This window comes from Apodemus sylvaticus, chromosome 3, assembly GCF_947179515.1.
Source record: "Apodemus sylvaticus chromosome 3, mApoSyl1.1, whole genome shotgun sequence".
Lineage (NCBI taxonomy): Eukaryota > Metazoa > Chordata > Mammalia > Rodentia > Muridae > Apodemus > Apodemus sylvaticus.
The window spans coordinates 59,519,553-59,546,397 of record NC_067474.1 but is presented as its reverse complement, the minus strand read 5'-3'; the positions used below and the strand labels follow the sequence as shown (position 1 = coordinate 59,546,397).

The 26,845-nt window shown below is 46.4% G+C and overlaps 1 protein-coding gene across 2 annotated transcripts; it reads left to right on the top strand.

Annotated features, from left to right (window-relative positions):
- Positions 1 to 2,738: 2,738 nt before the first annotated feature.
- On the top strand, positions 2,739 to 26,334 carry Xpa (XPA, DNA damage recognition and repair factor). 2 transcript variants are annotated; one of them, XM_052176443.1, is made up of 6 exons: positions 2,739 to 3,061; positions 5,816 to 5,923; positions 14,971 to 15,076; positions 16,351 to 16,516; positions 18,063 to 18,180; positions 20,828 to 21,011. In XM_052176443.1, the coding sequence occupies exons 1-6, from the start codon at positions 2,890 to 2,892 to the stop codon at positions 20,884 to 20,886; spliced, it is 729 nt and encodes a 242-aa protein (XP_052032403.1). In that variant the 5' UTR covers positions 2,739 to 2,889; the 3' UTR covers positions 20,887 to 21,011. The 2 variants fall into 2 exon arrangements, with proteins under 2 accessions (XP_052032403.1, XP_052032402.1); XM_052176442.1 differs by lacking the exon at positions 20,828 to 21,011 and adding an exon at positions 26,140 to 26,334 and having other exon boundaries at positions 2,741 to 3,061.
- The last annotated feature ends 511 nt before the right edge of the window (positions 26,335 to 26,845 follow it).

The following is a 26,845-nucleotide window of genomic DNA, read 5'->3' as shown; positions in this document are numbered from 1 at the left end:
AAAGCAGCAATCCTTTGGATTGGCTCTTCCAGACTTTCTTGGTGGATAAGGGTTCCTTGGCTCTCTCCTCAGCACACTGGCCACACAAATGGCTTTCTCATTCCCTAAGGGGATTCTCTGGAACTCCTGCAGACTCCATACATATTCTCACCAGTGGCTTTGGAAAGCACGGCCGTTCTTTAGAATGTTAGACACAGAGTCTCCTCCATGCCTAGGTCTGGATCCAACAGAGACAGCGTGTGCCGGTACCTGGATGCTCACAGCAGGAGTTCCATCAGGCAGGGGATGAGTGGATAAATGGACCGTGTATCCACCCAATGGGATGTTGTCAATGAAAAAAAAAAGGAGTGTTGATAGAAACTACAGCGTTGATGAATCTTTATGCTAACGTGGATTGAAACTTCAGACTAAGTGAAAGACGACAGGCACAAAAGGCCATGCAGCCTGTTTACAGGTAGTATCCAGAGGAGGCAAATCTATTGAGGACAGAAGAGACTGATGCTTACACAGGGACAAGGAGATTTGAGACAGTGTGTGGGGAGGGAGGTGACCATTAATGGTTATGGGGTTTGTTTCTAGGCTGACAAGAAAGAATGTTCTAGAATGGACTGTGGTGACATTTGTATAACCTGTGCCATATTGAACATAGCATGAACATATCCTTTTAGATAAGAGTAACAGGTGGTCAGTGTGACCAGATCAGATTAGACCTGAAGCTCCCAGAGAGGAACATCATGACCAATTCATTGCTGTGTGCAGGGTCCTTAGCCCAGGAGCTCTCAATGACGTAAAAACCTGCTCACAGATGTTCTTCTGTTGTGAGTGTGTGCCAGTGATGGTCAAGGTGACCATATTTAAGGGTAAAACCTCAGGGGATCAGAGGAAAAACAGCCCAGTCATGCACATAGAGAGGTGGTGCTGGCAGGGCCTCTGACGGGTTTCTCACCCCCATCTTCCTGGATTCCCTTCTTCAAAGTCTACTCTCCTTCAGTTCCACTGAATGCTCTCCGTCCTTTGTGCAGCTTCCTTGTTAGGTCAGGATCTGTCAGTCTGGGAGGTGAAGGATGTGTAATGTGGGAAGGTGGATACAGTCGTTGTTTCCCTGAGTTGGGATAGTGAGAGGCAAAGACATGGCCCCTGGTTTGTTGTCTTTGCCCTTTTTCCTTTTGTCCCCCCCACCAAGTGACTCATGTGTTTTGCTCTGGGCAAACCTGTAGCCTTTGTCACCCAGTGGAGTGTACAGAAGAGGGTGCGCACTCTTCCTTTCTGAGGAGGGAGTCTGCTTTGAGCTGAGGCGCCAGCTCACAGTTCAGACCTGGTTACCTGAAACTCTATCACAAAAAGTCCCTGTGCCAAAGGAGAGGGAGTTACCTGGAAAGGGAGACCAACAAGTTGCCAAGAGTTTCCAAACTCTGGGGCGCAGGAAGCATCCGGGCGGCACCCTGCAACCTGTCAGATTCGGTGCACGGGTCACTCTCAGAGGTTATTTTAGGGGGAATATTGTTACCTCATTCCCTCAGCCACCAAACCAGAAATGCACAGACTGTGGTGGTCATCACAGGTGCTGCCACTTAAGGTTTGGTGCCTTCGGGGGTGGAGTGGGGTAGGGTGGGGTGGAGGTGGGGTTCTTTATATAATTCTGGGGCTCAGATTCCCCGCTCTGGCCAGAAAATGCATCCACAAAGTTGCACAATCATTAACAGTGTCTAGTTCTAGAATTTTCATCACCTACAGAGTAGAGGCTCCTCACAGTTACTCCTTACTGTTGTACTCTGGGAAACTCTAATTGGCTTTCTATTGTGGTGGGCTTGCTTATTCTGTGAGTTTCACATAAATACATTCATTTGTGAATGGCTTTTTTCTCTTAAAGTGACATTTTCAAAGGTCAGTCGTCTTGAAGCACGGGTCAGAGCTTCATTTTTTTCATGGCTATATAAAGATAGTTCTTTTTTTTTTTTTTTTTTTTTTTTTTTTTAGTTTTTTGGATTTGTTTTTTGTCGAGACAGGGTTTCTCTGTATAGTCCTGGCTGTCCTGGAACTCACTCTGTAGACCAGGCTGGCCTCGAACTCAGAAATCCACCTGCCTCTGCCTCCCAGAGTGCTGGGATTACAGGCGTGCGCCACCACCGCCCGGCCAGTATGGTAATACTATGCTTCGTTCAGTCACTCAAAAATTGATGGACATTTGGATAGTTTCCAGCTTTTGGTTTTGGGGAGCAGTGGTGCTATGAACATGCCCCCGACACACCAGTCCAAAACATGGGGAGTAACAATGTGCATTTCTTTTCCAAAACCATCTTGCTGCACAGGAGGGGTCACTGTCACATAGCATTCCCCCACTGGATGAAGGGTTTTTCTGAAACCAGGGGTTTCATTTGTGTATAGAATGGCCAGTCTGTTGTCATGGGGCTGCCTCATTGTCCATGTGTTTGCGGCTTTGGCTCTTTACCAATACCCCCCCCCTTCCCCCAAGCTGGGTTTGGAGTTCACACTGCATCCTACCATTGCTTCCCGTTTTCTCATGCTTTTTAGCTGTCACACGGGCATTCTATCCCGATACTCTTTTCCGTGCTCTCTTTACTTTTGGAGACAGGGTCACAAGTAGCTGAGGCTGGTTTGGAATATACTGTGTAGATAATGATGACCTTAAAGTGCTAATTCTCCAGCATCGCTTAATCTGGATTGTATGTCAACAAATGCACTACCACCTCTTCCGCCACTACTCCTTGGCTGCGCAGGCGCACAGCCTCGCCCATCATGGTCCTTTCCGCCAATACTCCTGGACTGCACATGCGTAGTTCTTCTCTCTGCTTGATGGTGGAGTAGTGCCAGGTACTCGTCGCTCCGCTGGTCGTGATACGCGTGCCCTTCGTACGGAGTGTGTTGACAATGGCGACGGCGGAGGAGAAGCGGATGTCATCTGAGCCCACAGCCGCGGAGGAACCCGCGGAGCTGCCGGCCGCCGTACGTGCGAGCGTGGAGCGGAAGCGGCAGCGGGCGCTGATGCTGCGCCAGGCTCGGCTGGCTGCGCGGCCGTACCCCGCGGCGGCGGTCACCGGAGGTGGGGGTCCCCCACGGGCGCGCGCAGGGCCTCCCTCCCGCGGGTTTGTGACCGCATCCCGGGCCTTTCCTGTCGTGCCCTTTGCCTGGCACATCTATGGTGCAGAGCTTTCAGTCTCGCAGCCATTAAGCAAGCCTGCACAGTCACCCAGTTCAGCAGCCAGCAGAACTGACCCCGACCCAGTCTTTTACATGGGTCGCGCCTTCCAGAGCGCAAAGTAGAGTAACAGTCTCAGAGCGACTTTACACTTTGGAGTAACTCGATTGTATTCTTATGGACACCTTGGAAAATGGAAAGGGCAGGGCTTGGTAACCCTGATTTACTGAGTGACATGTTACCCTGGGTTCATTTTGGCTATATTCGGCATCTTAGGGTAGCCCCTGCCTTGCTGTTTTCCGGTTTCAATGTCCAAAGTCCGTTGTGCTTTCGTCTGCTGGCATTGCTCTTGGGAGTAATTCACGCGAGTTATTTCTACAAAAGTAATTTGCTTTTTTATCCCTCTCTTTCACAACTCCAATATATATATTAAGCAATATATATATATATATATATATATATATATATATATATATATATATATATATATATATATATATATTCATGTGAAGTTCTTGTTCTGGCAGTATGTATAAATGATAATGTGTATGTTTTATGGCAGTTTGTACTTTTAGACTTGCCATTGAATTTGATTTGTTGCTCCTGACCAGCAGAACTGGCTTGGAACTAACTAATCTAGATTTGAATCTTTCAAAATCATTGGAAAGCCCTTATATACCATATTGTAATGTAAAAAGTAATTTCCATTATCTTTGTTGGCTATAGTGCAGATCTTGTAAGTTCGCATTGCACCCTCTGTTTCTCAGTATCCATATGCAGATGGACACTGTTGGAAAAATGTCTTACCAATGCCCTCCTGCCTGCTGGGAACATCTAGAGTCATGAGACTTTCTACAGCTTCAGACAGCCTGGCAAGTGCAGAGACAGTGTAGTTCGGGTCCACAGGAGGAGTCCAGAACACTAGGGAAACTAGAAGTGGCAGAGGGAGGGCCTGATGCTGGGCCTGTAACCAGAGTTGCAGGGGAGGCTGGGACAGGAGGATCTTGAGTTCAAGAACTGCCTGGGTTAGAGTTCTACGTCAGCCAGAGCAAGTTAGGGAGCCCTCGACTCTAACAACTAGAAAGAGAGCTGTGGGTGTTGCCCAGTGGTCTAGTGCTCGCCTGCTGTGCTCAAGACCCTGGGCTGGAGAACAGAAGGCAGCCTGAGCAGAGGCAAGGCTGGTCAGTCCACCTGAGGAGTTAGTTTTGTTGCCCTTGGAAGCCAGCGAGTTTGGTATCTTGTTTGAAGGCCCAATCCCTCATTTCCCTCACCACCCTGGGGAGAACGGGCTTTCTCCTTCAGAGGTTTATACCCTGGTGTGAGTTTTAACTCTTTGGCTTTGGCAGTTTTCCCTTCAGTTTGCTCTTTGCTGTCACAGGGAATCACTTCCGTTCCTTGCTTCTGCTGCTAGATCCTCGAGGCGCTTCTTAAAGACACTTTCCAGCTAGGCTTACCCTGTTTGCTCACTTTCAGTTCTGGTTATTCTAATCCTCTTAAAGTATTTTTTTTTTTTTTGACAAGTGTCTACTATAGAATCCTCGGAGTAAATAGCAGTTATCTCCACTATCCTTTCTGCCAGAGGCTGGCATCCCCTGTCTTCCCAAGCCTTGTGTAGAAAGGACTTAACAGAGCAGGGCTGGGACCGTCTTCAGGAAGGCTTACAGCTTTCTTTTGGCTGCTATCTAGAAACTTGGGATTCGGTGTGTTTCTACTATTCCAGACCTGGTGGGTTACTGTAGCTATATAGTAAGGAGAATGTGATGTGTGCCTTATACCTGGGTAGCTCTCTGGAAGCCGGGCATTTGGGGCTGGAGGATGGGAAGGACTCCCATATTGCCTGGTGTGTCACTTGACTTTTTATTTGTATTTAAAATCCTTCGCAAATGATTAGTGAATGTGAGTGAGCTATGTTCCCAAGTTGTGTGCATTGCTGTAGAAGATTAACTTCAGCTAGGGAAGCTGTTTGGAACACTGATTTTTAGCCAGTCAGTCAAAGTCCCTGGTCTGCAGTTAGCAGCTGAAGTTGGGCAGCCAGGAACTGAACCCCAAAATCTGTGGGCTCTGACTCCAGGCAGATAGAAGTCGAGGGCACCTGGCGGAATTCACTGGAGAAATGCTAGGGGTGTAGGGTGTTTGTTGAGTGGTTTGTCCTGTCTGTAATGGGAGCTAAACCTCTGGTGTGCTGGGAGCTCTGGGGTTTGGATTGGTTGCAGCCGTAGGAGTGATCTTCGAAGGCTCTGTCTCTTAATGTACAGACAAGTGCGTTCCACCAGGCGCATCCCAGGGTTCTGCGCTGTCTTTGGTTTTTGTTGTGTCTTGTCGTCAGTGTGGCAGCCTTGGGAGGTTGTTCTTTGACCGTATGGCAGGTTCTTGTGTCTGTGTGCATACGTCACCTGTGTCTGTTGTGTCTGTTTGCTCTCGTCACCTGTGAGGAAGTGGCGCTTTACTTCTTTCTAAGGCTTTGCTAGTGTGTGTTTTATTTATTTGTTTTTGTTAGTTTTGTTTTCTTGCCCTGCTGCACCAGCTGGGACCTTCGTGACAGTTTGGATGAAGTGGTGACCTTGAATGACACTGCTACCCTTCTCCTGTTTCCCCACAGGGGAATCTATGGGGATTCAGCCTGGTTCAGCTGCTGACTCCTTTATCTGCTTTCTGCAGGTGTGGCCAGTGTAAAAGCAGCTCCCAAAACGATTGACACCAAAGGTGGCTTCATTTTAGAAGAGGAAGAAGAGAAACACGAGATTGGGAATGTTGTTCATGAGCCAGGTAAAGCATTTAAGGGTTTCCACAAAAGAAGTATGGACGTTGGTAATTTGGAACAACGTGAAGAATTCTTTGCTCTTTGATCAATAAGAAGAACCAGGGAGGAGAGGAGGGGCTGGAAGGAGTGAGGGAGGGGAAACTAATCAGGACATATTGTATGAAAAAAGCCTCTCTTTCCAAGAAAAGGGGAAAAACATATATAGGTATACATACATACATACATGTATATTAATTTATTGTTTATCAGTTTACAGTAATAACTATTATGTATGCCCCCTTTTCATGGCAGAGCAAGTATGCTTACACATGCAAGTTCTTGGACATATGATAATATGAAGTTTAATATTAGGAAGCACTACAAAACAGTTTTAGGCAGATACACAATTTCAAACTCTCGTCAGTAATACAGGAGAGGGCTGACGTCTCCACGTTCTGGCAACAGTTTTCTTATCCACCTTTCTGGTCTTCTTATCCTGAGGTGAGTCGTAGCATGCTCCAGAGTTGAACTGCATCTACTAGATACTAATGATGTTGAATGTTCTATTGAGTATTTGTTGCCCATTTTAAATTTTAGAGCAGTAGTTATTAAAACCTTTCATATAATTTTAAATTAAACCATGTAATGGTGATACAAAACTGAATAAATACTAGGTACAGATTTCTGTTAGTTTCAGTATGTAAATGGTTTGATACTCATTTTCTCTTAGCTGAGGATATCTTTGCATTGGCCTGATGATGTATCTTTGAAGAGGATTATTTTGTTTTAATTTTAGCGATGGCCAATTGAAATGCCTTCCTTTTGTAAGAAAAAAAAGAGAATATATGGTTTTTGATATGTACAGTTTTTCTCTCATTCTCTGAATGTATATCTCTTCTGAGCTTGTTAACATATAGTTTGATTTTTGTTTTTCCAGACGGGTTTCTCTGTATAACCCTGAGTGTCCTGAAGCTAGCTGTGTAGACCAGGCTGGCCTTGAATTCACAGTGACCCACCTGCTTTTGCCTCCCAAGCCCTGGGATTAAAGGCATGTGCCACCAGTCCTGGCTGTTCACATGCAGTTTTATTTATTTATTTTTTTAAAGGATTTATTTATTTATTTATTTTTGTGTATATGAATGAATACACTATAGCTGTCTTCAGATAGACACCAGAAGAGGGCATCAGATCCCATTACAGGTGGTTGTGAGACACCATTGATTGCTGGGAATTGAACTCAGGACCTCTGGAAGAGCAGTCAGTTCTCTTAACCGCTGAGCCATCTCTCCAGCCCCCACATATAGTTTTAAATGATGCACTTCATGATGAAATTCCTGAGGGCTTTATTTTTTCAGGTACTTCTGTATTTGTTATTGATACAACATTGCATTTATTAAGTATACTCATTAAGGACAACAGGAAGTCACACACCCAGGCCCGTGGAGATGATTCCTTGGTTTGTGCACGTGGGGTGGACAGACATTGGCTGCTGTGTCACAGGCAGGAGCTGAGATACCAATGGACAGAGCAGTCTCAATTACAGTACTGTCATGAGCTGGGCATGGTGTTACTTGGGAGATGAAAGCAGGAAGATTGCTTGAATTTAGGAGTTTCAGACTAGATTGGTAAGGTCTGGTGCATGTGTCTTTAATCCCAGCAGGTGGTATACATAGTGAGTTCTAAACCAACCAGAGCAACAAAGCGAGACTGTGTCTCAAAGAAAGAAGGAAAACAGACAGACAGACAGATAGACAGACAGCCGGACCAGGCTAGTAAAATATAGTAGAGCCCTGTTCAAATTTCATTTTTGTTGTAGCAATAAGCATCCTGGCACGAGAGGGAGGAAAGGGTTCATTTGGTGTAGAATCCCAGATTGCAGTCAGCCGATGAGGCAGGAACTTGAGCAGCCAATCACGACACACCCGGGTGAAGAGCTGAGAGAAGCAAACTCACCCACGCTTGGTGGGCACTCCGCTGGCCCTCTCTGCCCTTACACAGTCCGGTCTCCCAGCCTGGGCACAGTGCTGCCCACAGACAGGCCCACAGGCCAGCCTGATCTTGACAGTTTCTCAGTCCAGGCCCTTGTTAAAAACTTACCACAAAACCTATCTTAAAAAAGAGAAAAGAAAAGAAAAGAAAAAGTAACTAAAAATTAAAAATTAAAAAAAGTCAGGAAGAAAAAGAAATGATCTTTATAGTCCAAAATGAGAGGCCAGTCTCCATGAAATAAAACTCAGAACATGCTTTTCTTTAGGACTGGAATAGATAGAGGACTGTGGATCTGCCACATGGAGTTAACATGTCAGTACATGACTTATACATACATGTTCTCTCAGCTGATGTGCTCACACAGTGGAAAAGATGAAGGTTTGTGTGAAATCTGAAAGTGTCGGAGCTGGAGAAACCCAGTGTAGCCTTTAGCTGTGGTATAAGAAGCCTGACTAGCACGCTGATCAACAGCACCTCTGGTCTGTCCAGATGCTGAGGTGTAAAGGGGTAACATGTTTATGTTCATATTGGACGTCAAGGGGGTATAGAGGCAGGCATGTAGTCTCCAAAACAGTTGCCTTGAACTTGATATAGGAGAGATAGTTGTCAAAACTGTCTGGGTTAACTGAAGAGTCCTCCCAGTCGCATGCAAGTACAGAAGTGTCCTCTTGGTCTAGAGAGCACACACCTATGGGGATCCTTTGGGGAGTAGAGTTTGAGACTTAAGTGGCAGATCCAGAGAGGGAAGAGTCAGTCCTGTGTAATAGTGGTGTGCCTGTGTGTGTTTACCTCTAGACACTTCTGGAATGCTGTTGCATAGATTGTGTGGGCCTCCAGGGGCCTCTGACTGGCTTCAAAACTACACTGACTGCTGCCTCCTCCTGTGAAGCCCCAGCGGGGCTCATGGGAAGACTTGAGGGAGGAGGAGAGGAAAGAAAAGCAAGGCCACCTCACTGTAGTGCTGTGACCTTTGTGTCCCTGTGATTTTGTGGCTATGAAGATGGTGTCAGTTATATTTTTCATTGCAGTGACTCACACCTGAGGGGAACAACAACATGAGGAAAGTTGTCTTGGCCACAGTTCAGACGGTGCCAGCCAGGAGGCAGAGAAACTCTTCAGAAGGGCAGCTGCGCTGTGGCCCTCATGGCCTGCACCCTAGGGTCCTGCTTCCTCCATGTAGATTCTGCCTCCTAAAGGCTCTGTAACCTCCTCAAACAGTGTCTCTACCCAAGGATTAAGTGTCCAACATGTGAGCCCGTGGAGACACTCGAGCCATAACAAGACTGCCTGTGACTGATTTAGAGCCCTGACTCTACAAAGGCTCTGCTTTAACTGAATAGGGCATTGAATATTGGTTGAGAGTCTGCCTCACTACCTCAGTTAAAGCATGCTTAGGGCCATGCTTAGGGCGTAGTTATGGAGAGAATAGAGTGTTTGGTTCCTGTGCTGTCGTGAAAAGATTCGCATCATTAGTTCAGGTTCCTGTTGGTGAAGGGGCTGGCTCTAGTTGAATCTGAAGAAACCAGGCCTACATTTTCTTTCTTTTAAAGTATTGTTTTTTTTTAAAAATTTACTTATTTATTTTATGTATATGAGTATGTTGTTGCTATCTTCAGACACACCAGAAGAGGGCATCAGATCTCTTTATGGATGGTTGTGAGCTATCTTGTGGTTGCTGGGAATTGAACTCAGGACCTCTGGATGAGCAGTCAGTGTTCTTAACTGCTGAGCCATCTCTCCAGCCCTAACATGCAGAATTTTAAAATTACTTTCTTTTGGCTTTGGTTTTATTCTTGTAAACAGCCTAAGTAAGAACCCTTGTCTTATCTTTTATAGAGATGTGAACAACCCTTGTCCATATCAGCTATAGAGTAAAATGCTGTATTCCCAGGATCAAGAGTTACATCTTGACCAATCCTGTTCTGTTGCTGACTGTACTATCCTATCACGGACTAGAAGCTCTGGTCATGTCAGTAATGTTAGGGTTCTGCAAGTACAGGTTGTACCTGCCGTGGAAGGGCCTCCGTCCTTCCTGCCCGTGGAACAAAGGAACCAGGAGGTCCTGGGTAGTGGGTGACAGCTGCTGTCGCTGAGGGTGATATTCCTGGGACATGCTGTCTGGAACTTGGTGACCTGTTAGGGCACATGGCCACAGACAATATGTAAGTGTTCTGAATTGATGTGGAGGCTTGCTGCAGTGACTTAGGAGGGACACACTACAGTAATAAAGAATAGCAAGGAATTGTTTAAAAAATCGTCATTAAAAAACAGACCTCAGTAAATGGATAAGGAAAATGGAAGTGGAGTGGTCAGTGTGAACAGGAGGAAAGAGATGGGGATCTAGTGTGAACAGGAGGATGGAGATGGGGATCTCTAGTGTGAACAGGAGGATGGAGATGGGGATCTCTAGTGTGAACAAGAGGATGGAGATGGGGATCTCTAGTGTGAACAGGAGGATGGAGATGGGGATCTCTAGTGTGAACAGGAGGATGGAGATGGGGATCTCTAGTGTGAACAGGAGGATGGAGATGGGGATCTCTAGTGTGAACAGGAGGATGGAGATGGGGATCTCTAGTGTGAACAAGAGGATGGAGATGGGGATCTCTAGTGTGAACAGGAGGATGGAGATGGGGATCTCTAGTGTGAATAGGAGGAGAGATGGGGATCTCAAGTGTGAACAGGAGGAGAAATGGGAATCTCTAATGTGATCAGGAGGAAAGAAATGGGGATCTCTAGTGTGAACAGGAGGATGGAGATGGGATCTCTTGTGTGAACAGGAGGAAAGAGATAGACTCTGTAGTGTGAAGAGGATGATAGAGATGGGGATCTCTAGTGTGAACAGGAGGATAGAGATGGGAAATCTCATTTCAGGGCTGTTGAATAACAATGTGATATAGCCATCTAATGGCACTTCTGATCAGTTTCTCTTCATCCTAGTATATATTTTGAAGATATCAACAGCCTTGTTCTAAAATATTTTGTTCTCTTTTTTTTTTATAGCTATGCCCTGTTTCATGAAGAACGATTTCTTTTAAGAGCTTAGAGATTAGTGGAGTTAAGGGGTGGTGGGATCTTGACAGACCATGCTTTTGAGTTAGCTAAGGAAGGCAGTGTCTGAAGTGTGTTTCCTACTGGGGCAGTGTCTGAAGTGTGTTTCCTACTGGGGCAGTGTCTGAAGTGTATTTCCTACTGGGGCTGGGCAGAAGCCGGCATCCTAAGGACTTTCTGGTGGGGCTTACACTTGCCCGAAGACCATTAGAGGATTAAAGGTCCTTAGCTAGGCATTGAAATCTTTAAGAGAATCCAGCTTCACCTTGCCAGGGGCAGTTCTGTGTTCAGTGTTAAGGGGCGCAAGGCTCAATGATTCTCCCTTAAGAAGTTTATAATCCAGAGGTGACACAATAAAGCAGAGGCGTTTGCTTTGTTGACATGGTGGAATGAAAGAAAAATGCTGTCCCCATCTGAGTGAATTTTTCTATTGACTCTCCTAACATTGCCTTGTTCTCTGTATTGCTTTAACTGCTTAATGTGTTGATGGCTTCTCTCTGTAAGTAGATTCCCTCCTCCACAGTCCTGGGGCTAGTCTTCTTTGTACTTTCAACAGTACCATAATTGGCAGAACAGAAGCCCCCAAAGATGTCCATATTCTAATTGTCTTGGAGCCTATATGTATATTACTTTACCTAGAGGAGACTTTGCAGACAGGATTAAAGTTAAAGACCTTGAAACGGGCAGGTCACTATAATCCCAGTGAGCCCAGTGTCATCCTGAGGAGCTGGGCTTGCAGAGAAAGCCAGTGAAGGCATGTGGAAAACTGTTCCTGGCCCTGAAGGTGGGAGTCGAGGGAGGAGTGTAGGCAGCCTCTAGGAATTTGAAACGTCCCCTGGAATGATCACAGCCCTGCAGACTGCTTGAATTTGCCATACTGGATCTCACTGGTGAGATGACAGATATAAGGCCAGCATTGGTTACCTGATGTGGCCACTGAGATGAAGCTTAGACCAGGCTGGGATAGAGAGGACTTGGCAAGACTGAGGCAGAGACAACTTTACTTCAAACAATCAAGACTTTTTCTTTAAGATTTATTTATTTATGTTATATGTATGAGTTCACTGTAGTTATCTTCAGACACACCAGAAGAGAGTGTCAGATCACATTGCAGATGGTTGTGAGCCACCATGTGGTTGCTGGGAATTGAACTCAGGACCTTTGGAAGAGCAGTCAGTGCTCTTAACCACTGAGCCATCTCTGCAGCCCTAAATCAATCAAGACTTTTTTTTTTAATACCTTTATCAGAAATATAATGGAAGTTTCCAGGATACAGTGATGTCTGCAAGCTGTACAGGAGTGTGATGGCTGTTCCCAGTTGTGAACTTGACTATATCTGGAATGAACTACAATCCAGATATGGAGAGCTCACCTGTGATCCAGATCTTGAGGCTGGAAGACACAGTCTTTTGATCTGGATTTTTTTTAAATTTATTTTTGTTATTTGCATTAGTGTTTTGCATGCATGTAGGTCTGTGTGAGAGCGTCAGGTCTTGGAGTTATGGACAATTGTGAGCTGATATGTTGATGCTGGGAACTGGACTCCAGTCGTCTGAGAGAGCAGTCACTTCTCTTACCCGCTGAGCCGTTCAGCACCTGATCTCTATCTTAAGGCATAGTGGCTATGACAAGTTTAGGCCCAGGCAAGGTGGTACATGCCTTTAATCCCAGGAGACAGAGGCAAGCAGATCTCTGAGTTCCAGTCAACACGAGACAGAGCAAGTAAAGAACAGCTTAGGTCCAGGTGTGGTGGTCACATCTTCAGTCTGGGCCATACCTTCTGCTAGACCTACGTAAGACAATGGAAGAAGGAAGACTTCTTCTTCTCTTCCTGCTTGTACTTACTTGTCAGCACATCTGTTGGCACCTACTTCATGATTCCAGCTTATAAAGAAAACCAGCTGAGACAACTAGCCTCGAGGGACTGAGCAACTACTAGATTCTTGGACTTCCCATTCATAGTTGCCTATTGTTGGGTTAGTTGGACTGTAAGTCATTCCAACTAATTCCCAAATATATAGAGACATTCTATAAGTTCTGTGACTCTAGAGAATCCTGACTAATACAAGGATACACAAGATTAATGTCTAAGACCACTTGTTCTATCAACCCTCCATGCTTTGTTGACTTCCAAGGAACTTCTTGGGCCATGTTCAAGCCCCAACAAGAAGCAGAACTTGGCAGTCTCAGCCACTTGGTTCTGGCTTTAAAATAAAGATGGGATTTCCCTCCGAAACTAAGCAAAGCCACCGAGGGCAGGCAGGTGTGTGGCAAGGGGTATCCCTGTGTGAAGGCTCAGAAAGGTCATTGTATGAGGTGGCCAAGGTTGTACCTTGTGCTGGGAGCCAGACTTGGTCATGAATAAGAGTCACCAAGTGGTACTGGTTTTGAAGACATGAAGACATCATGGAGAACAGCTGAGGCTTGGTACTGTGAGAAGCCAGGGGAGGCCATTTGTGCAAGTGCAGCCTCGATGTTGGGTGAAGGCCCAGACTGAAGGGGTCATGAAAATAGGCTTGGCACCAGGAAGAAAACCTATGAGAGGCCATTGGTGAAAGTGCAGTCCAGGTGCAACAGAAGACAGCAGCGTTTGGAGTACCATAGAATGACCACCAAGAACAGCAGCCACAGAAGCCGTGTTCCAGAAGCTGTGCAGGCGAAGCCTGGGCTGCCTTGAAGACCCCAGGAGGTTAGAGACCACAGCGCCAAGGGACACCTGCCGAGGAAAGCTGCTAACAGGGAGTAGTGGAACTACTCCAAGAGAAAGAAGTTTGATGGCATCAACAAAGCTGAAAGGAGCTGGAGATGTGAAGAGCACTTTGACATCAGACATGGAGATGCAGAGTTTGGAGTTTCCCCGGTGGGTTTCGGTCTTGCTTTGGTCCAGCCTTTCCTCACCGTGCTCCCTTCCCTATGTTTTGGAATGGCAATGTATATCCTGTGCCATGGTATGTTGGAAGTATGGGATCTGCTTTTTGATTACAGTTAAAAAGATTGCATGAATCTCAGAAGAGATTTTGAACTTTGGACTTAAATGTTGTTCAGACTGTGATAGACCATGGCGACTTTTGAAGTGTTAGGTTATGGCTACAAGCCCATGGGGGGCAGGGAATGGAATGTGGTAATTTGAATAGGTTTGGCCTCCACCCACTCTACTTGAATGCTTGATCTACAGGGTGTGGCACATTTAGGAGGTGTGACCTTGTTGGAATAGGTGTGGCCTTGTCAGGAGGAAGTGTGTCACTATAGGGTTGGGCTTTGAGGTTTCCTAAGCACAAGCTCCGCCCGGGGTGGAAATTCAGTCTCTTTCTGGCGGTCTGCAGAATCCAGCTTCCTGCTGCCTTTGGATCAAGATGTAGAACTCTCAACTACCTCTCCAGCACCATGTCTGCCTGGGTGCTGCCATGCTTCCCGCCATGATGATAAGGAGTAAACTTTATTTCTGGACTGTCTTGACCCTCCAGCTCCCAATAATGACACAGAGACTTAATATTTATTTATGAATGCTTAGGCCTTATAGCTTAGGTTTCTTCCCAACTAGCTCATAGAACCTAATTAACTTGTTTACTAATCAGTGTTCTGCCACGTGGCCCGTTATTTTTATTAAGCCAGTCAGAAGGCTGTGGAGAAGAATTTTTACGAAGCATTGACACAGGTGATGCTTCATAAAAATAGCAATACCCAAGTCCAGGAGGCACTCAGCACTCCGCTGGTACATAAGTCAACATTCAATAAACAAAGACAACCTTTACATAGTACGCAAGAAGAATATCTCAACAACCTATGAAAATGTAAGCCATCCCCAGTTAGATGTCTTCCTTTGTAAGAGTTGCCTTGGTCATGGAACAAGCAATGAAACCCTAAGACAATTATCCTCTTAGAAAATTGTTTTCCATAAACCTAAGATTAATCAGTTCTCCCCTCCCCCCCCAATAGGCATTTGTGGCAGGCATAAGATCTATGACAATAAGCTAATAAGATAGAAGTACGTTGTGTGAGTCCTCTGAAAGAATAAAGACTGCCCTTCCTCTTGCAGGGCCCATCATGGAGTTCGACTATACCATCTGTGAAGAGTGTGGGAAAGAGTTCATGGACTCGTACCTTATGAACCACTTTGACTTGCCAACATGTGATATATGCAGGTGCTGACATGCGATATATGCAGGTGCTGACATGTGATATATGCAGGTGCTGACATGCGATATATGCAGGTGCCAATGTGTGATATATGCAGGTGCTGACATGCGATATATGCAGGTGCTGACATGTGATATATGCAGGTGTCAACATGTGATATATGCAGGTGCTGGCTTTAAACTGCTGTTTGTTTTTGTGGTGCTGGAGACTGAGGCAGTCTAGGCAACCCAGCTACTGAGCCACAGCCCCCGCTCACACTGAGCCGTGTCACTGATGCCGACTTCGCAGTCTTCCTGTCTCTGCCTCCCAAGTGGAGATTCCTGGGTCTCTGTCTCCCACCGTCCCAGGCTTGCACCGCTTGACTCTTCTCTCTAGGGAATATGTCATCACCACGGCTGCAGGTCCCCAGTTACCCGACTGCCTCTTCCCACACTTACCATCACTCACTGCGGGTGTGTGCCATCCAGTGTCCAGCTGCCTGGTGGCCTCTGTGTGCGTGCTTCTCTACTTAGCAGCTTTTTTCTGGCTTGCTCTGGGCTCTGCTCACCAGTGACTCAACAGAGGCTTCTTCTGGTGACCCTCCTGCCAGGAAATCCCTGTCCCTTCACTGCTTTGTGACCTTAGAGCATTTTCCCTGTCATGTGGACCGCCTTCTGACGAGAACGGAGTGTCATTAAACAGTGCCCTATTGAAATCACACCTGTCTTCTTATCACCTTGAGCAGTGCCTGACATCGGGTGACAAGTGAAGGAAAAGAACTAGTTCACAGGCCTTCTATAAACTCTGGTGCTGCTTCAAGTTCCCGCTGTCTCTTTTTTTACCTCGTTTTTTGGGCCACCAGAGCGGAGCTATGTTTAGGAAATGGGACCTTGGGACATTTATTTCTTGCCCATCTTTCTGGATCAGGGTCTGTGTACCCTAGGCTGGCCTTGAACTTGCGGTCGGTTCTCTCTTCAGCCTTTCTAGTGCTGGGATGGTGGCATGGGCCGCTACTTCTGGTGATCTTGTAACTCCATTTGTATTTTCTCAGTGAGCCCTTTTTTCATTGTGTCTTCCCTACTCTTTTTTCAAATTCTTTCTGACATAAGAGGGACTTTAAGAAGATTCTTAATTGAGATATGACTTGAGTCTGAATGTCTATGACTTTGAACACGAGAGCCAAAGGCAGGGAAGTCCGTGTGTGTCTTTGGGTGTGTGCCGGCCTTGTGGGTACTACTAGGCTGTCTGAGAACTCAGCTTAACTGAAGTAGTCTATATAATGTTCTTAATCTCTTCCCAGAGATGCTGATGATAAACACAAGCTTATAACCAAGACAGAAGCCAAGCAAGAGTACCTTCTGAAGGACTGCGATCTGGAGAAGAGAGAGCCGGCGCTCAGGTTCATTGTAAAGAAGAACCCTCGCCATTCGCAGTGGGGCGATATGAAGCTCTACCTAAAGCTACAGGTGTGTAGTGAGCCGGACGCTGGGATGGCCGACTGTAGCTGAACGCCCAGCAGCTGGACGCTGGGATGTCCGACTGTAGCTGAACGCCCAGCAGCTGGACGCTGGGATGTCCAACTGTAGCTGAACGCCCAGCAGCTAGACGCTGGGATGTCCGACTGTAGCTGAACGCCCAGCAGCTGGACGCTGGGATGTCCGACTGTAGCTGAACGCCCAGCAGCTGGACGCTGGGATGTCCAACTGTAGCTGAACGCCCAGCAGCTAGACGCTGGGATGTCCGACTGTAGCTGAACGCCCAGCAGCTGGACACTGGGATGTCCGGCTGTAGCTGAACGCCCAGCAGCTGGACGCTGGGATGGCTGACTGTAGCTGAACGCCCAGCAGCTGGACGCTGGGATGTCCGGCTGTAGCTGAACACCCAGCAGCTAGACGCTGGGATGTCCGACTGTAGCTGAACGCCCAGCAGCTGGACGCTGGGATGTCCAACTGTAGCTGAACGTCCAGCAGCTGGACGCTGGGATGTCCAACTGTAGCTGAACGCCCAGCAGTTGGCTGCTTGTAACTAACGCTGGCTTGGCTCACACGTTAAAGAGTAGCCTTTTCTTGTTTACATGTCTGTCCCTGTCACAGCTAATGACTGCTTAGACGCTGTTTTCTCGTCTTGCATTCGCTGTGGCAACTTGGGCATCAATGTATTGCTAGTGGATGACGCAGGAGTATGACTGCACTCTACAAGGTTAGAGTTCAGAGCTCAGAGCTCTTCTGGCTCTCGGTCTTCTTTTACCAAACAAGAAGAAAGGGGATCAGCATTTCAGTCTTACTTCACAGATGCCTGGACTTCAACTGTATTGGGATATAAGCTGGAATGCTGAGTGTCCCAGTGACTGGCCCACCTCAGAGCAGCTCCCAGCCCCTGCTGTGAGCAGGTCACACATGTACTACGGCAGAGACCCAGAGACCCACTGACCGAGTGCTCCAGCGCCTGGGCCTACTGCTGGAAGTCACATGTGTAGAGACACTGCTTCAGAGCTGTTTGCGCAGGAATGCACTAGAAGTTTCCTCATCTATACATAAAATTAAGCCACATTGGGAAACATACACTGATTTTCATTAAATATAATTATTGATTCAAAAGTTCATCATTTATCTTAAGTACCCGTTCAAAAATAAGTAGAAACGATGCTAACTAAAGCAGCCCAGTTCTCTTGGCACTTGGTGCTTTGTGCTTAGCGGGAATGCCAGTGGGCCTTGTCAGCACAGGCAGGGAAATGGCAGTGCACAGACTTTGCTGGTATTTCCTGCCCCTCTCGGCCTCATGATTGGACTGTATATGTCTTCTCTCGTTGAGTCTTTTCTTCATTTATTTTTTATGTACTAGTATTTCAATTCCTTCTGGGAAAAGTGGGACCTCAAGGGAATCCTTCAACTGTTAACTTCTGTGGTTTTGCTCCTGATGTGACTTAATGACGTCTGTGAGCTCGACAGTTAGGACTTCAGACTGTCCCATTCCGAATCCCAGCTAACAGGGCTCTCTCCTGTGTTGTAACAGGTCATAAAGCGGGCTCTTGAAGTTTGGGGTAGCCAAGAAGCTCTGGAAGACGCAAAGGAAGTGAGGCAGGAAAACCGAGAAAAAATGAAGCAGAAGAAGTTTGATAAAAAAGTGAAAGGTAAGTGGCCAGATTTCCTGTCACTTGTCTCAGCATGGAGCCCACAGCATTGCAGCTCGTCCTGCTAGTAGAAGGCGTAGGCATGTCCTTCTATAGTTAAGAAGAGTCATTTTGTGCAGCAGTGGTGTCTGTCGGGGCAGGGATGGTGGTATAAGGCTTCAGTCAGATCCTGTGTGGTCTGCAGTATTTAAGATAACAGTAACAAAATAAGACTCTCAACAGCCACTTTTCACTGCTTGAAACAAAACCATGAACTATGTAGTCATTCGATTTAGTAGCTAGAAGGAATAACCAGGATCAGTTAGCCCAAGCCTCTTTATTTAAATGTGACTAAGAAAACCAGAAAGATGAGTGGCTTTTCCATATGTTGGGGCAGTTGTCCGGTTCTCTTCCTGAGTAGTCTTCGTATGTATAAATATTATACACATGTATAGTCATTCCTCCATCTGTGTCTCTGTCTCCACATAGCTCTCCACTCCCTGGTGGTTCTGTCTCTGCATCCATTGTCCACCTGTGTGTCCACGTGTGTGTCCATGTGTGAATGTTTCCATAAGTCTGTCCATTCATGCACACATCTAGTTTTACTGTGGGCCAAGCACTGTTCTAACCAAGGTGCTGGATTAAGTGTCAGGAAGGAAACTTGAGACACTAACCCAGTGTGCTGGGTATGGAGCCACACCAGGGATGAGCACAGACTGTGGCGGGAGCACCACGGGCTGTAAACAAAATCCCCAAAGAGGAGTCTTCAGGAAGTAACCAGCTTATGCCCTTCATGTGGTGGCTGTGTAGAGTCCCTGTGTGGTACACATTGTGTCTAGGTAATATGCGTCCTGTGTAGGTTGGGTTATATATTTACTTGATCCATTTCTAATCAGTATTCTAGCCATATTACTCTTTCTTATGATTTTAAAATTTAGAAGAGATTTTTGTGGGTGAATGGGCCAGCCCACATGCTTAAACACAAAGAAAGGGTGTGGCTGTACATATCTCTAGTCTTAGTACTCAGGAAGCTGAGGCAGGAGGATTGTGAGTTGAAGACCACCATGGGCTACAGAATGAGTTCTTGACTCATAAAACAAAACCAAAAACCCCCGCAACAAAACCTACCTCCCAAACTGAACCAAACAATAATAGCAAAAAGCCAACCAGTCAACTAACCAAGCAGCCAAGTCCTTTTCCATGTGCAGACTCTAACACATTCTAAATCAAAAATGGTAGCACTGTGAACACTTAAGTGCATCAAGACAATCTCACTGAAACCCCTTTGCACAAGCAACCTAACTCCTGAGCAGGTAGGAAGCCCACATGGAAGGCTTAGCTGAGGTGTCCCTTAGCAGACTACCACAGAAGAGTACTTCATTAACATTGTCCAAGCCAGCCACAGCCGTGTCCCAGCATTCAGATGCCAGCAAAGACCCACTGAGAAGCGTTCTCCTCTTAACCTGGCCTCTTCTCTCATCTTTTCTAATGTTTTGCACTGCCCTTCCCTCTAACAGCAGAGCTGCTATTACAGGACAGAGCAGCGAAAAAGCATCTTAGGAAGGGGTGTGAAAGGCGGCCTCCAGCTTAGTTATCTGCTCCGTGTGTGCACGTGCCTGCCCTGTGTGCAGGTGCACACATCTGTTTTGTGCATATGGAAGCCAGAGGCTTGTAATAGGATCTCATCTTCGACCCAACCTGAAGCTGGCCTTTTGGCTAGGTGGCTAGCCTGTGAGCTCTCAGAATCCAGGATCCATGTGTGTCCTGTGCAGTCCCCAACCCCCCAGTGCTGAGGCTACAGCCAGCTCAGCTCCATACTGTTTCGTTAGGCACTTTTTTTTTTCCTTTTAATTTTTTTCTTGGTGGTAGTAGGGATGACTCAAACTCAGTTCCCCATCCTGGCACTTGTACCCTCTAAGCTGGTGGATTCTTCTCAGGTCATGGCAGTGCAAGCCATCTCTGTAGCTCAGGTCCAGGGTTTTAACTACTACTAGGAATCAACTGGACCCTTCCCTCAGACCATCCTCTGATGTAGATGATGCAATATGGACAGAAGAGTAAGCAGCATTAACTACAACTTTGTATTGTAAAGTGGTGAGGAACACTATCTGTAACTTTTCCTTAGATACTAACTCTGTGGTCTGGTTAAGATGTCATGTAACTAAATTCCTGTAATTTGTTTAGAAAAACATTATGAGATATACTTAATTTCTTGCCTTTTTAATATGACTCTATTAGGACATATATAAATACAAATTAATTTAATATGACTCTATTAGGATTATATATATATATATATTAATACAAATTTTCTACAATTTTCAAAATAAGAACTCAGTTGGTGTTTACTTTTTGATCACTGTATTAGCTCAAACTTCCACATATCAGATAAACTTCATGGATTTCCCTTATTCCTGAGTCTCAGTTGACACTGAGGTCTTTTTGAAGATCTATTTCTTTTCTTTGAGTTCATTTCTTGTTTGGATAAAACATGCTTTTCAAGAAACTGAGGAGGTTGCATGAGCACGTGCCTGCCACTACCTGCTTTTGCTGATGAGCGTGAGGTTCTGGGTGGTCTGTGTCCCCTCCCCCCTCGAGGGGGCTCGGTGTGCGCAGGTCAGTGTGAGGCCGACTTTAACTGTGGTTCTTGTTGATTCATTCACTCTAGCACTTGGTGGCTATGTTCCTGTCCTGACTCGGCCACAGAGGGCTGAGTGGAGACTGTAGCGTAGAAGCGAGGAGCTGATTGTACAGTTGGCTCATGACAGAGAGGAGTCAAAGCAAGTCTAAAGGCTTTTTAGTTGCAAAGAATCGGAACATGGTTCCTCTTGATGCACAGCAAAGCTGACATAAAGTTTTCTTCTTTATGGGAAGGTAAGCAGTTACATTCACCTGCTCTCAACATTTTTTTTTTTTTAATGGTAGCAGTTATAATGTAAGTTTCCTACAGAAAAAGATGTGACTTCTGTAAAGTACACACAGACAAGGTTGCACATCTCCGAGCAGAGAGTGACTGCATTTCCAAGGGCACACCACCCGGTGGCAGACAAGAACCCTGAATTGGTGCACTACCCAGAAGTTGTGGTCTGCAGGCTAAAGTGGGAATGTGGGTGTTTCTTTCAAGTTACATGCGCTTAGGACTAAAGGTTTTCCTCTTAAAAGGCTGGTCAGTGGACTTCATTAGTATGAATGCCCCCACCTCTGCAAAGGTCAGGTAAAGGCATCGTCCCATTTTGAGGTCCCTTCTGAATTTTTGGACACCGCACACTGTCCCATGGGTACGTTTGTGACAATGTGGACCTTCTCTGAGGAATCTGAGCTGTGTAAGTCCATCCTGTTTAGTTTACTGAGATCAAAACTTTGTGTTGTCGTTCTTTGTAATCTATTTCCTCCAGGTAACTAGGGCACCACCTGCTTTTCCATCCAGCATGTAGAGCTGTTGGGTCTCTCTCACCTAGCTCTATAGTAGGTTCCCCTCAAAAGCAGCAGCACTGGGTTCTTTTGATTGCAGATTGTCTTTTTTGCAACATGTAGTCTAAAAACAAGCTTTGAAGTGGTATTGAGTTTTCACTGCAACAAGCATTGTGGGGAAATCTCTGGGTGAACATTCTAAGCAGTTCCCAAGGCTCCCAGTAGTAAGACTGGCTACTACTCATTTCCAGGGGCATAGCCTCCGGGCATCCGCTGTCTGCTGCCAGCAAGACTAGGAGGCAGCAGTAGGGCAAGGCACTCAACATGTGGCTGTCCGGCCTCCCTTAGGCTCCAGTTTTGTGTGGCACATGCACCCCAGTTCCTTCCCCCAGGTATGGGAGGCCTGCCCCACTTTTGCATACTCTAACAGTTGTACTCAGTCTCGACAGAAGACAGTTGATTGCTACTCTCCTGAGTGTAGTGGAACCAACAACCCTTCTTGAAATGATTTTGGGGGCCAGTGAAATGGCTCTGGGGAAATGTGCTTGCTGACAATCCTAATTCCATGAGTTTGGTTCCCAGAAGAACCCACTTGGTAGAAGGAGAGAACTTACTCCCACCAAGTTGCCCTGACTTGTACACACGTGCACACACATGTATCCCCACCCCCGTTTATACACACACTACCTTTCCCCCAGTGTTGGCATCTGGCTCTTTCTAGTCTCTCACACTCATGCACTTTATTAAGCCCTGAGTTACTTATTTGATTCCTTCAAATCTTTGTATTTGAGAACTTTTCTCTGTAACTAAAAGCTAATCATAATTGAGACACTTAAAAAGTGATTGTGCAAAATATTTCCCATGTGTTGTCCTATCTCCCCTCACTTGTATCAATCCAGGAGCCGCTGGGGTATCGATACCTTTAGTGCTGCCCTCAGCTCCTCTGCCCCTGGACTGCTCCGCATTTTGTTTGTGCTCCAGGACTCAGGCCAATTGTCTGTGGGAGGAAGACTTCTTAGATAAAGGACACACATGAGAGCTGCTGCCATCCTTGAGCTGACAGCCTCCACTGAAGTCCTTCCTTTCTGTACCCAATACACACAACACTGTGCGTCTAACACCTCTTTACTCAGCAGTTCTAGTATATGCAGACTTCTTAGCTGAGAGTTTTTCGTGGCATATAAATAGGGGTTATATTGTGTTGAAACAAAGCTTTTCCTTGAGCTCTACTCAAGACAAGGTTTATGTAGCCTAGGGTCTGTAACAATCTTGTCTCTGCTCCCTAAGTGCTAGAATTGTAGATGTCCATCTCTGCCTGTTTTATTTTGAAATTGGAATCATGTAGCTGGAACGTACTATGTAGACCAGGCTGGCCTCCAATCCAGAGATCCACCTGTGTCTGCCTGTCAGGTGCTGACACTAAAGGTGTGTGCCCTCAGGCCTGGCCTTTGGGTTGGTTTTGCAGAGCATAGGTTGGATTGACCTGTGGATTCTTCTCAGGTTATAGTAGTGCAAGCTCCTTCTGGCACTCCTCATTTGGATGCTCACACAGTCCCAGGTTTGGCCAGTGGACGGTGGAGTCTCCTTTAATCTGGTTTCTGTCTTTTCCTTTTTTATTTGGGAAGAATTTCAGAGTTGTAAGAAATTGCTAGAATAGCCGGGCAGTGATGGCGCACGCCTGTAATCTCAGCACTCTAGGAGGCAGAGGCAGGCGGATTTCTGAGTTCAAGGCCAGCCTGGTCTACAGAGTGAGTTCCAGGACAGCCAGGGTTACACAGAGAAACCCTGTCTCAAAAAAACCAAATCCAAAAAAAAAAAAAATTGCTGGAATAATGAACAGAGGAGCGTGCGTGCACATGCGCGTGCACACATGCGCGCACGCACACACCACACCCACCCACACACACCTTCCCCAGGCTGAGCTGTGGCTTGTACAACCATTTGCATCATGCATGTGCTCTCACTGAAATCGAATCACCACTCATGCCAGTGGGACATCAGCAGATTTAGTATTTAGTAGATGAATCTAACTGTCATCCGTGCATCTGTGTTCAGATTCTGCTTCCTGAACCTACGTTAGTTTCCCTTCTGAATGGATGTGGCGTAGGCGTCCTCAGGTCCAGGTCCTCTTCCTCTTACACGGTTCTTGTTCTCAACGCCCGCTCTTTATGCTGTGGACACTGCTGACATTCTTGCGCAGTGGTTTTGGAAGTAAGGCTTTCACCTGAGCTTCTGTGGATTTTCTGCTGAGGGGGTGCAGGCTAAGCCTCTCAGGCAGGTGACACTTTGTCCGGGTCTCACATCTGAAGGGGCACAGTGCCCATCTGCTCTCCCTGGCAGTAATTTGATTTTTATCCAGTAAGTAACAGAAATAGACAGCAAGTAACTACCCTGCCAACCCAGCTCAGCAGCTGCCCACGGTGGCTTCTTTGCTGGGACCAGCACTGACGGCTGGGGCAGCTTCGGTTCCGGACTCCACCAGCCAGGCCTGCAGCATTCTCAGTGGATGGACTCTGATTCCCAGCACTGCTTGTTCTCATGCTGTTGTTTTGGAGCTCAGATTGTCTCAGACTCTGTCTAGTGGGGTCTTGTTGCCGTTTATGCCCTTGACAAACTGAACACTTTTAGAACAAGCATGTCGGTCTGTTTTCATGTATAGTCTGAGCACATCTAGCTTTAATCATCCACATTTCAGGGCTGATACCACAGGGAAGGAACCTGCAGACCCGGCTGCTGCTCATTGTAAGGAAGCGAGGATGGGACGTTCCAGTCCCTTCCTGCCCACCTGGCGGCCCCTGTCCCAAGCATACCTGCCCCACTCCTGCCCGTAGGCTTTGGGCTGCTTCTTTGGAAAAGGAGACAAGGGCAAGGAAAAGCCAAACCTATCAGCTTTAACCTACTGGTTAAACATCTCTAATCTAAAATCCAGTGCTCCAAAACCTGAAATACTGCCCACGTGGAAACTCCATGCAGAACGCTGTAGTAGCCCAGATACTGGAAATCTATCAGGTACAGCAAGCCGTGTGTGTGGTTAAGACTTGGTTCTCATCTGAAAGACATGTTCTGTATGTGCAAATACTTCACATTCTAAAAATATCCATACAGTGCTTTCAAGTTTTAGATTCATGATACTCAGCCTGCGCTTCCCCTCCTACCAGGAGCCTGTGCAAGCTCGATAGACTTACTCCATGAAAAAGAAAATGCCAGTCTTTAGTCATGGCTGGAAGGCTACGTTTTTCATGTATGCGAGAAGAAAATGATTCTTCCCTCATCCTCAAGTGCATATAATATTCAAATCCGGCAGAGACGGTAGCTTAGTATGATTTGCTGCAGCCCAATTTTGAGGTTTTCATAGTGGGGAGGTCAAGGAGACCCCTGCTGCCCCCTGCAGCCAGGAGGCACACTGGCTCCCTCAAGCAACACAGAGAGCTTTGGATATACTTCAGAAATCCAGCTCTTCCTGAGCTGGAACAACCAGACCAGAACTGGGATGACAGACCTCTCTAGTAGGTGGTGGTGCAGACAGCCGAGTGAACCTCAGAAAGTGGTGAGAAGGGTCATGTGGCCAGGGTGAGAATCCGCCCAGGGTCGGTCCACGCCTGGGGACCTGAGCCGGACTAGACCTTTTCCTGTCAGCCGGCTGGCTTCGGGGAAGGGTATCTCCTGCCTTGACTTGCATCTGCATCTCAAGTGCTCAGCCCAGTGTCTGGTCCGTCGATTGTCCTGTCCTCCTTTTACCCACAATGCTATATCTGGATACAGATTCAAGTAGAGCCTTGACATTAGTTACAGCAAAATGTCTCAAGGAAAATGAGCAACCCTGAATGGAAGTTATTGGCTGTGAGCCAACCGCAGTGAGTGCTAGGAACCAATCAATCCCAGGCCCTCAGGAAGAGCCCTATGAGCTTCTAACCACTGAGCCATCTCTCCAGCTCCTGGTAATTTTTACTTTTTAAAAACAGTTGTTAGAATAAGAATGTAGGTCAGGTGATGAGAGTGCTTGCCTGCATGTTCAAGGCTACGATTTCATCCCCAGCACCCCACAAAACAGATGTGGTACTGCAGGCTTACAGTATCAGTACTCACAGTGACCAGCATGGGCCTACGTGAGACTGTCTCAACAAAAAATAAATCAGTGCTGTCGCCTCACTAAGTAGACATGCGGTCACTGCATGAGCAGGTTTCAAAGACGGAAACCTATCAGCACACGGTAGTGGGCCGGGCTCTTGGCTTCCTGGATTCCTCACAGGCAGAACTTGTCTGACAGGAGCTCCTGACTGAAAGCCTTGGGATCTGAGCTGCTCCCACTCCTGCTTTGCTGCTCTAGCATCCTGTTTCCTGTCAGACACCCCAACATTCTGTTGTTTTGTTACTACACTTCTAACCCATACAGCAACTTCATGCTTGATAATGTAATAAACAATTATTTGCACAGACTGAGCAGGCTTATCAACTGTATGTAACCATGGTTAGAACGAAAGGAAACCATTATAGATACACAGATAACAGTGGAAGAAGCCTCATTGGACCTATTCTGTATAAGGCTGAAGAGCTTTCTTCTCCCCTTAGAATTGCGGCGAGCAGTAAGAAGCAGTGTATGGAAAAGAGAAACAGCCGCTCACCAACATGAATATGGACCGGAGGAAAACTTAGAAGATGACATGTACCGCAAGACTTGTACCCTGTGTGGCCATGAACTGACATATGAAAAAATGTGACTTTTAAAACCAATTTATACTCAAATAAAGACCCTGTTCAAAAGTTCCACAATGCAGTCAGTCTTCATAGAATAAACACTTATATAACAGAGTAATGGTGTGTTTAAGGCCTGCCTGAGGGCACAATGTTGGGTCTGTGGGAGCCCAGTGGTACAGCAAGAGTGAAAACTGGAGATCATTTCATATACTAACTAAAAGAAAAACCCTAAGGTGATATGCTTTAAAAAAGGCACACATGCACGAGTGCACATACATATACACAGGTACACATGCATGAGTGCACATACATGCACACAGGTACACATGCATGAGTGCATATACATGAACACAGGTACACATGCATGAGTATACATACATGTGCACAGGTACACATGCATGAGTACACATACATGCACACAGGTACACATGCATGAGTACACATACATGCACACAGGTACACATGCATGAGTGCACACACATGTACACAGGTACACATGCATGAACAGATACACATGCATGAGTACACATACATGTACACAGGTACACATGCATGAGTGTACAAGCACTCAGTCACAGCG

Coding starts and splice junctions, on each gene's coding strand:
- Xpa (XM_052176442.1), top strand. CDS start 2,890: ATGGCGACGGCGGAGGAGAAGCGGATGTCATCTGAGCCCACAGCCGCG. Junction 15,077..16,350: donor CCAACATGTGATATATGCAG/GTGCTGACATGC, acceptor ATCTCTTCCCAG/AGATGCTGATGATAAACACA. Junction 16,517..18,062: donor AGCTCTACCTAAAGCTACAG/GTGTGTAGTGAG, acceptor GTGTTGTAACAG/GTCATAAAGCGGGCTCTTGA.